A 10,673-nucleotide genomic window follows, 5' to 3' on the forward strand; every position below is an offset into this window, starting at 1 on the left:
GCCCCTTGTCCACGTCCTCGGGGGGGGGGCACCTCCTGCTCCCAAGGGACCACAGGCACCTCCCCCAAGGTACGCTCAGGTGGCATGGGGTTCTTTACTTAAAGGAACTTTACAAGGAAAAGTAAAGAGAGAGAGGTCGACCTGATTCTGGCAGTGGATCAGGTGGAAGATGGATGTCTGTCTTGTTTCTTTGAAGAAAGAATTTAGGAAAGAGACCAAGATTGTGAAATAGAGACAGTGTTTACTAGAAGGAAGGTACGAGTGGAAGAGCACACGGGAAACTTGGAGCGAGTCACGTGCCGCAGGGGTGGCTTAGGTTGCTTACACGGGGACAGTTTTCCAGGTGGTCTCTGGCCAATCACCTCGAAGTGTCAGCAGGAGAGTGATTGCAGCTGCTCAGCCTGGAGCCCGTCTATCTCCTGCGTCGGGACGAGGGCACGGGGGACGGGCTGCGTGCTGCAGGGCTGATTTGGCCACACTGCGGACCCCTTGGGAAGCGCCTTTTGCTGTGGGACCCTGCCTCACAGCCTAGGGCCCTGCCCGCAGCCCTGAAAACTGCCCTGGCCCCTCCCCGGAAGGTCTGCTCTGCAGCCTCATTCTGCACGAACGGGGCCTGGGGGTGGACAGCAGGGAGGGTGGGCACGGGACAGGAGCAGGGCATGGGGGGCAGTGCCCTTGGACCTGGGGGCACGGAGGGCGGGACTGAGCCTGGGGAGTGAGCCCTTGGCTTGGCTGGGCTGGACTCAGACGCTGGATTGGGCTGGTTGGGACTCTGAGTCCTAGATTTGGCTCTGGGCTCCAGCGTGGGCTGGGCCATGGGCTCCAGGCCGTCACTGTGTTTCAGGGGTTGTTCAGTCAGAGCCGGTGTGGGCCCAAGCCCAGGGGCCTGGGAGAAGCCTGGGGTGGTCAGCAGCCACGCCCAGCCCAGGCCTCTCTGTGGAGGGAACAGATGCTCTTCTGGGACTTGCCCCAAAGTGGGGTGGTGTGGGGCTGTGATAGGTGGGCCCCCTTGTCGCCTTCGACCTTGGGGCTGAGCTGGGGCCTCTGGGCGCCTGTGTGCTGGTCGCTGGGCCCCTGACTCTGGCCCCTTGGGGGCTGTTCTGCTCCTTCCTCCGGCCCAGGGTAGAGCTGGCCGCCTCGGGGCTGCTCACACGAGGAGGCGAAAGGCAGGGCTGTGCAATGTCCGTGTAGTCGCGGGAAGCCTGCGGCTGCTCCTGCCGGACGGTGGCCAGGACCCACTTCGCCTGGGAGGACGGCGTGCGTGAGGGACTCTGTGCCCAGGCCGAGGTTCTCCCTCTCTCTGGGCGCCCCGCCCTGGAATGGGGCGCCCGTGCCCACCTTGCAGAGGGTGACGGTAGCGCTGTAGCTCACGCTGAGCAGGAAGAGCGCCACGAAGGTGAGGAGGCTGGTCCGTGTCCCCTGCAGCTCCTTGCTCTCGGCCGCCTCTGCGCACAGGTCTTCCAGGGCCAGCTCTGCGGGCGTCAGCCGGTCAGCCCCCTGGCCTCGGGGTCCGACGGGGAAGGACAGGCCTGGCCACCCTTAGGGAGCAGAGGGGACTGGGCCGGGCGCCCTGGTCCTGGGCGGTCCCTCCATCCGGCCCCTCTGCGACTGCCCAGAGCCACCAGCTGGACCTGGAGGGTGGGGGGTTGGAAGCCCCCGAGCCGGCCGGTGGCCGTGTGGGGCGGCACCGTTCCCCTGCCCTCTGCTGTCCCTCCGCTCTCAGGTGGCTGGCGTTTTCTCTCCCCCGGTTTCTCCGGCTTTTCTCCTGACTGCCGGTCGCCCCTCTCAGCCCCGCGGGCCCCTCACCTCAGCTCCAGCTCTGCCCCACCCCGCTCCCTGCCCCGTGGCAGGCGGGGTCCCCCGGCCTGGGGAGCACCCACATCCACCCACTGCATGGCCTGTGGCCGCCCAGTCCGGCCCCCTGGGCCCCGTTCCTGCTCGGCTCCGTTCTCGCCAGCCTGGGGGCCCCTTGAAGAGCCCAGGCTGGCATCCCTGCCTGGAGCCCTCAGGAGGGGCTCTGGACCCGGGAGGGCCCCTAGGCTCATTGGATCATCGCAGTGGGTGCCCCGAGGGCTCGGTCCGGCCGCACGGACCTTGCCCAGTCTGCGGGAGCCCAGAGCTGCCCCTGGCCTCCGGCTCCTCCTGTCCTGGGGCTGGGCCCCTTCCTTCCCCAGCACGGCCTCTGCTCTGGGCTCGTGTTCAGGGTGTGGGCTGTGCATGTGCTGCTTTCTGTGTGGCTGTGGTGGGTGCCTGCGTGCTGTCCATGTGTGTGTCTGTCCGTGTGTGTCAGTATGTATCCGTGTGTGTCCATGTGTGTGTCCACGTGTGTCTGTGTGTATTCATGTGTGTGTGTTCATGGCTGTGTCCCCGTGTGTCTGTGTCCATATGTGTCTGTGTATATCCATGTCCGTGTGTGCCAGAGTGTCCATCCATGTGTATCAGTATGTGCCCATGTGTGTGTCCGTGTGTGTCCACACGCATGTGTCTCTGTGCGCCTGTGTCCATGTCTGTGTGTATCCATGTGTGTGTCCATGTGTCTGTGTGTGTCTGTGTATGTGTTCATGTGTGTGTCTCCATGTGTCTGTGTGCCTGTTGTGTCTGTGTCCATGTGTATCAGTGTCTGTGTCCATATGCGTCCATGTATATCTGTGTCCATGTGTGTCAGTGTGTCTGTCCATGTGTGTCTGTTCATGTGTATCAGTATGTGTATCTGTGTGTGTTCATTTGTATGTGTTCATGTCTGTGTCCCCATGTGTCTGTGTCTGTGTGTGTGTCTGTGTCCATGTGCGTCAGTGTGTGTCTGTGTGTCCAACTGTCCATCTGTGGGGTGCAGCTGACAGGGAGGGGCTGGCTGCAGGAGGAAGCCATGTGGGGCGACGGGTGGGTCCAGGGGCCCAGGTATGACGGGGAAGGGTTTGGGAGTGGCCTGGGAGCGAGGGCGGGCCTCACAGGTGGGAGGCCACCTGTGAGTGTGTGTGAGACGCTACCAGCGGTTGGCAGTGCCATGTGACTTGGGTGGGTGCGGAGCCTTGGCACCAGCGGGCATGACAGTGTGAGGGTGCGTGCGAGGGCTGGGCGTTTCCCTGGATCGATTCAGGGTGGAGTGAGGCTGAGCAGCAAGATGGGGGACACAGGGCGCCGACCCCGGCCTGGTGTGACCACGCAGGTAGGATGGGGGGTCAGAAGGCCGGGGTCAGAGGAGTGGGCTCCGCACTGGCCCCTGTGCAGGGTTGGCCCGTTTGTGCCCAGGAGGTGACGGTGAAGGGACCTGCGTGTTGGTGCCGGTGCGGGGGACTGACTTGGCCCATTTCTCTACCTGGAGGGCCTGTGTGTGCAGCTGGACTTGGGAGCTTGGGGGCTTGTCTGTGTCCAGAGGGGCTGGCAGGAGGCTAGGGGTGGAGGCTGAGGCCTCCGGGACCTCCGGGAGAGGCTGGGGTCTCTGTGGTCCCTCCCCTAGGACCACTCTCTGGCTCTTAGAACTCCTTTGAGTGGATAGAGTGCATAGTGGGGTGGCGGGGAGGGCCTCTGACACAGACGGCAATGCTGGATGGAGCCGCGCCTCAGCCCCGGCCCCCGCCCCGTGCCTTCCTTTCCTTGTGCCAAGACACTGCTCCCTGCCCCACAGCTCCCCAAGAACGGGCACGCCCAGGGCTCTGAGCAGGCACTGGAGTGTTTATTGACAATGGACAGAAGGTCTGGCCGGCCCCCTCCCCCGCCCCAGCAGGATGGAGCCCTGGGACGGGGGGAGGGAGGGAGGTCAGCCATCATTTACCAAGGTCGATGGACATCGATCTCTCGAGGGTCCTTGAGCCGGACAGGGCCTCGTGGACCACCTGGCAGGTGAACGTGCTCCTCTGCTGCCAGTCGGCCTGCTTGACCGCCAGGTGGCTGTAGACGAAGAAGGCGGGGCTGGAGCCGCGGACCCTGTGGGGCCCCGTGCTGGTGTGCTGGTCCGCCTGCATCGGGGCGCCGTTCCGCAGCCACCGCACGGAGATATCCGCGGGGAAGAAGTTCTGGATCAGGCAGGTGAGGGTGACCTCGCCCTTGGTCTTGAGCTCCTCCTTGGGTGGCGGGAACACGTAGACCTCGGGAATCATACGCTTGCCTGCAGACAGGTGTGTGGTCAGCCAGACTCCACCTGGGAGACCCGCCCACCTCCCCTCAGCCTGCAGCTCACCAGGGCCCTTGGAGATGGAGCGCAGGATCTCCTTGGGCAGGTGTGGGTGGGCCACTTTGCAGTAGTAGGTCTCGCCCTCAATCCAGTCACTGACGTCCACCGGCAGGGTGGACGTGACGGTGACCGTCCCGTTGAACTGAGTCTTGGCGATGGGTGGGTCTGGATAGACTAGATCCTTGTTCTCCGTGGACCAGGTCAGTGTCATGTCCTTGTCGCTGGCCAGGTCCACCACCAGGCAGGTGATCTTGGGTGACTTGTTGACGTACAGGTCGAGGGGTGTGGGTGGGCTCAGGTAGGCGCTCACGCCACGGGGCTCAGACTCGGCTGTGTGGGGGAGGGGACTGAGTGAGGCTGAGTCTGCCCTCCTCTCTGAATCCCGAGCGGCTGGGTGTTGGCGTGGGCGAGCACCGTACCTGTGCACCTGCGGGCGTGGTTGTCGTAGGTGAAGCCATAATAGGTGACCCGGCAGGTGTAGGTGATTTGGGACACCCACTGGCCCTGCGTGATGTTGAGCTCGCTGTAAGTGGAGGCCAGTTTGCCCTCCACCCTTTCGGGGCCGGTGTGTGGGAACACGTCTGTGGCCTCACGCCCGTCCACCAGCCAGGTGACCTTGACTTTGCCTGGGGTATAGCCGGAGATGAGGCACAGGAGCTGGATGGCGGTATGGGTGTCACCACGGGGGTCGCACGAGGAGTAAAAGAGCTTCACAGAGGGGTCGGGGAAGCTCTTGGTGCACCCTGGTGGCAGAGGCAGCAGGAGTGGGGTTGGCCTCTCTGAGCCCCCAGCCCCTCCTCCCTGTGCCTCCTGCCTGGCCTCCCCCTCCCCCTCCGGCTGTCTCGCGGGCTGGCCCAGACCTGGCTCACCAGTGACGGCCTTGGTGGTGGTGGTGTTGGACGCAGCGTGAGCCACACTGCAGGTGAACTTCTGCTTGGACCACTCGCCCGAGACTGTCACCTGGCTGCTGGCGGTGTAGAGGCTGGAGTTCAAGTTTTGGACGGCAGGGAAGGTCAGGGTGCTCCTGTTCAGGGACGCTGTGTCCCAGGTCATGGTCACTGGCCCCGGGAAGTAGCCCGTGACCAGGCAGCCCAGCGTCACAGAAGTGGCATTGGTAGCACTTGTGCAACAGGAGCCCAAGGGGTAGACGGATGGGCCGTGGATGGAGGCTGTGGGGACAAGACAGGGGTCAACGCTGGCCTCAGGACTGTCACCCGTATGTGCCAGACTAACTGCTGGCTTTGGAGGGTGGGCTGTGGGGTCGAGGGGGGGTGGTCCCGTGCAGGGAACACCGGGACTCTGCTCCAGCTTTGGGGGACAGATGGCTCCTCCTGGGTCCTTTCCTCATCTCCTGATTCCACTAGGGACGCCCTCCAGTGAATCCTTGTGCCCCTGCAGAAGCAGTGGCTGTCACTGCCCTTGGCCAGGACTCCTGCCCTCAGCCCCAAGTGGGTGGACACGGGGCTCTTGAGTGGAGGCGCTAACCCACTCCCTGAGGTGGAGGCTCAGAGCCCATAGCCCCCTGTCGGCACCCAGGGACCCAGAGAGACCCCCCCCCCAGGAGTTACCAGGCTACTCTTCTGCCCCCACTCATAGACCCCCATTGGAGATCAGGGAACCTGAGAACCCCAGTAGCCACCAGTCTGTCCCCTCTGCCCCACCCATAGCCCTGGGAACACAGGCCTGGGACACAGAGAACCCCAGGATCACCAAGCTGCTTTCCCACTCCTAACCCTAACTCAGACCCCCATCGGGGATCGGGGAGACCCCCAGGAACCACCAAGCTGGCCCTTCTGCTCCCAACCAAAGACCTCATAAGGGCCTGGCGAGCCACAGGACCCCACTTCCCAGGAATCACCTTGTGTCCCCGCCCCACTCCAAAGTCCCTGTGGGCTTGTTGTGGGCGGATCCACCTGCCACCCACTGGGCCCCTGCTACCTGCAGCCGTGGGTCAGCCTTCAGGTCCCTGAGCTGCTTTGCCATGGCTGCCCTTTCACCCCATCCTTCGGCTGACCAGCCCAGGACCCCTGGTGCTCTACCTGCCCTGCTGACCCCCCAAGGGGAGCCCGATTACAGGCCCCATGGAGAGAGGACAAAGACCCCTCAGAGCCCTCCTCAGTCCCCCTCAGCCCTTCTCAGGCTCCTCTGGTTCCCATGCCTGTCTGCACATCCCCTGGCCTTGGAGCTCCAGACCCCAGCCCATCCCGGCTCTGCATCCCAGCTCAGCTCTTCCACCTTATTCTATTCTGCCGGCTAGCCCAGCTGAGCACAGCCCAGATGACCTTGTGTCAGGACAGCTGAGACAAAGCAAACAAGCTCGCAAGTACAGCCCAGCACCCCTAACGAGTCCTGCTCATTTCAAGTCAGCTCAGCCCAGAACAGCCTGCCTTGATCCAGCCTGGCCCGCTTCAGCCCCTGACATCCCATCTCAAGCAAAACAACTCATCTGAGCTGCGTCCACATGGTTCATTTTAGTTCAGTTTAGCTGACTGAGCAAAGTTGGCCAGGATGACCCCACAGCCCACTCCACCCAGTTAATCCAGCTCAGCCCAGGCCAGTCCTGCCCAGCTCAACCCAATGTAGCCCTACTCAGCTCAGCCCAGCCCAGCCTAACCCAGTTCAGCCCAGTGTAGCCCAGCTCAGCCCAGTTCAACCCAGTTCAGCTCAGCCCAGCTCAGCCCAGTTCAACCTAGTTCAGCTCAGCTCAGCCCAGTTTGGCCCAGTTCAACCCAGTTCAGCTCAGCTCAGCCCAGTTCAGCTCAGCTCAGCTCAGCCCAGTTCAGCTCAGCTCAGCTCAGCTCAACCAAGCCCAGCTCATCCCGGTTCAGCTCAGTTCAGCCCAGTTCAGCTCAGTTCATCCCAGTTCAGGCCAGTTCAACCCAGTTCAGCTCAGCCCAGCCCAGCTCAGTCCAGTTCAGCCCAGCTCAATCCAGTTCATCCCAGTTCACCCCAGCTCAGCTCATTTCAACCCACTTCAGCTCTGCCCAGTTCACCCCAGCTCAGCCCAGTTCAACCTAGTTCAGCTCAGCCCAGCCCAGCTCAGCATAGTTCAGCTCAGCCCAATTTAGCCCAGTTCAGCCCAACTCAGCCCAGTTCAGCCCAGTTCAGCTCAGTTCAGCCCAGTTCAGCCTAGCTCAGCCCAGTTCAACCCAGTTCAGCTCAGCCCAGTTCAACCCAGTTCAGCTCAGCTCAAATCAACCAAGCCCAGCTCAGCCCAGTTCAACCCACTTCAGCTCTGCCCAGTTCACCCCAGCTCAGCCCAGTTCAACCCAGTTCAGCTCAGCCCAGCCCAGCTCAGCCCACCTTAGCCCAGTTCAGCCTCACTCAGCTCAGCCTAGCCCAGTTCAGCCCAGTTCAGCTCAGCTCAACCAAGCCCAGTTCAACCCTGTTCATCCCTGCTCATCCCAGTTCAGCTCAGTTCAGACCAGCTCAGCCCAGTTCAGCCCAGTTTAACCCAGGTCAGCCCATCTCAGCCTAGTTCAGCCCAGTTCAGCCCAGCTGAAAATTGTTCAGCCCAGTTCAGCTCAGCTGAGTTCAGCCCAGCTCAGCCCAGTTCAACCCAGTTCAGCTCAGCCCTGCTCATCCCAGTTCAGCCCAGCTCAGCCCAGCTCAGCCCCAGCCCTCCGGGGTAGGCAAGCTCAGCAGAGAGGAGCCCAGCCCAGAGCATTCAGCCCAGGTGAGCCCAGATTGCCCACTTTATCCCACCTGACTATGCTCGTTGGGCCCCACTCAGCCGAGCCCAGTTTCTTCTGACAGCCCAGCTCAGTCCAGCAGAGTCTGCGGCCACCTAGTTCATCTGAGCACAGCCCAGCCGAGCCAACCTAGGATGGCTGAGTCCTGAGCTCTGCTCAGCTGGACCAGCCTGCTGCCTCCCTGTCTATCCAAAGCAGCCTGGTCCAGGAGAGCCCAGCTCAGCCCCACTGGCCCCGCTGAGGACAGCCTCTCTCTAAGCCCACTTCACCTGGCTCAGTCCACCCAGCTTGGCCCAGAATCCCCTTGGCTCAGGGCAGCCCAGCTCACTTTAGCTCAGCGCACGGTCCCGCATGGCTGAGGACAGCCCTTCTGGCCAGTGTGGCCCAGCTGAGGCTGGGATAGTTCATCTCCCTCCACATAACTCCATCCACTGAAGCCAAACTTGGCCCAGCCCAGCCCTGCCTGGCCTACCCGAGTCAGGCTGGCTCAGGCCAGCCCAGCTCAGGCCAGACGATGTGGGCCCAGGCCTGCCTGCCATGTTGGCCGGCCTAGGGACTGAGCCCCGCTGCTTCCCCCTGACCCTGGGCTGGCCGTCACCGTTTTTACTGGTTGTAGGCAGATCCACGCTCAGCCCAAGGTCCATGCCCCGTGTGTGATTCTTGCCCTGGCCCTGACCTGTCTGAGATTCTCGGCCCCTTGGTCTTCTCCAGGTCAGCTTCGAGCGTTCTCTTACTTCCCTGCGTCTCCATGCAGGGAAGGGACAGCTGCAAGACAAGCAGTGACCCAGAAGCTGGGTCCCCACTGGGCAGGCGGTCCAGGTGTCTTCTCCCAGCAGTGGTCTGGGCAGCTCCAGTGGCTGGGTGCCTGAGGGGCTGGGGTCCTCTGTCGGGTGCCCATGGCTGGTGTGGCCCATCTGGCCAGTGGTGGCCGTCTGCAGCCTCCCAGATAAGGTGAATCGTTAGGACCATTGCTGTTATTTTTATGTCCAGACGATAGGGCCTGGGGCGGGGCGGGGCAGGGGGGCGAGCTCTGCCTCAGTGCTCTCAGCTAAAAATGGAGTGGGAAGCCGCAGGGGCCTCGGCAGCCCTGGAAGTTCCCTTCTCTCTCTCTGTTCTCGGGAAGTCGACCCAGTGACGGCCGGTCTCAGGTGAGGCTCCTCTCTGTGGCCTCTTCCCCGGCCTCTGCCACCCGGCTCGTGACCTCTTTCCCTTGATGCCAGGGGCTGACTTGGTGAGCGGCCGGCACACACTGTGGTCACCACGACGGCCCGGGAAGGGAGAGGGCACCAGGCACCGCCACCGCTGCCCCCGAGGCAGCCCCGTGAGGGACGGTCCGGGCCTTTTTGTGCCTGAGAAGTTGAGGCCCGCGTGGCCTAGGTGCCTGTGGTGGAGCATGGGGCTTTCTGAGCAGTGGTCTGGGGGCTGGCCCGGTGGGCGGCCCTGGGTGCGAGTGTGAGAGGCTGTGGGTCCAGCTGCGTGTAGGCAGGTGCTGGTCCTCTGGTGGCTTCCTGGGCACCCTGCCGGCCGGCAGTCTCACCCGCTGTCTGCGAGCCGGCTTCCCGATCGCCGTCTTGCAGCTGGGCTCCCATCGGGGCTGCGGCTGGGCTGCGTGGCCGGCAAGGGCTGGCAGGGGCCTGTGGGGCGGCGGGACGTGGCTGTGAGCTTGGCCAGTGGCTCGGCAAGACCTCTGTAGCCACCGGACCCTGGGGTGTACCACGCAGCCCTGTGCTGTTGCTGTCCGTCAAGGTGTGGGGACCACAGAGTGGCCTTCGTAGAGGTGCCCACAGCACTCGACTCCGGTCTGTCGGGGCGGCCAGTCTACCATCGACACTCCACTGGCACGTGCTGAGCCAGATGGCGTGCTGAGTCTCGGCCTTGCCTCCAGGCTGTGGACGTGTCCTGCAGGCCGGTGTGTCCCTGGAGCCCCCCAAAGCCCCCCAAAGGCCCACACACAGGGGAGGCCACGAGAACTTGCAAGCTAGCTCATCAGCATGGGCTCCTGGGAGGCGACATGCAGTCTTTGGAGAGGGACACAGCAGGACCACGTCCCCTGGGCCCAGGACACCCAGGGCCGCTGGTCTGCATGCAGGGAGGCTGTGCCGGGATGGGCTGTCGGGCCTGCACGCTCAGAGGAGTGTCCGGGCCTCTTGGAAGACCCCAGAGGGGCTGCTGGATGGCTGGGGGGGCCCCGTGTGCAGAGCCAGGGCCCCGAGGCCCCCAGGACAGATTGTCCTGGTCTGTCCCGCCCCACCCTCGGCACCAGGCACAGATGCCGCCTGGCAGGTGCAAGGGGAACGCCGAGTTCCCTGGAAGGACTCAAGGTTCTGAGAGAAACCACAGGGCAGGCAGAGCCGCGTCGGGCAGCCTTCTGCCATGTGGTGCCCGGCCCTGCGGCCCGCACGCTGTGAGTGTGTGGGGCTGGGGGCCTGGCCCGGCACCCCCTGCGCTTCCTGCCCAGCTGTGGGCGTTCAAGGCTGAGGCCTCGTGCCCAGCCGGCCCCTCCCCCAGCTCCACCCCGCACCCCAGGAGCCACTGGGCTGCCGGGCGCAGAGGCAGGGAGGGTGGGGGGAAGCGCCCCTTGGTGCTGGAGGAGACGCGCTCCTGCGCCGGCTGAGCTCTGGGCACGCGTGCTCCCTGCCTCTCTGGGGCTGCGGCCCCGCCCTGGCCTCCAGGAATCGTCCTTCCCCCACCCTCTTCCTGCCCAGGGCTGGGCCTGGCTGTCCCCCTCCTGCCCGCTGGCGCCCCCTCCACCCAGCAGGCGTAGGGCGCTAGCCCTCCCGGCCACCCTGCTCAGGCCGTCTCACCTGTCC

At 63.9% G+C, this 10,673-nt stretch overlaps 1 gene segment (V, D, J or C); it reads right to left on the bottom strand.

Moving 5' to 3' along the window:
* Window positions 1-412: 412 nt before the first annotated feature.
* Window positions 413-6,154, bottom strand: LOC132360210 (immunoglobulin heavy constant epsilon-like). The segment is given in 8 exon segments: window positions 413-934; window positions 1,080-1,244; window positions 1,339-1,472; window positions 3,773-4,105; window positions 4,178-4,501; window positions 4,591-4,914; window positions 5,041-5,340; window positions 6,085-6,154. Coding segments are annotated over 8 exon segments (2,172 nt in total).
* Between the last annotated feature and the right edge of the window lie 4,519 nt (window positions 6,155-10,673).

The sequence above is a fragment of the Balaenoptera ricei genome, chromosome 2 (genome assembly GCF_028023285.1).
Source record: "Balaenoptera ricei isolate mBalRic1 chromosome 2, mBalRic1.hap2, whole genome shotgun sequence".
In the NCBI taxonomy this organism is placed as follows: domain Eukaryota; kingdom Metazoa; phylum Chordata; class Mammalia; order Artiodactyla; family Balaenopteridae; genus Balaenoptera; species Balaenoptera ricei.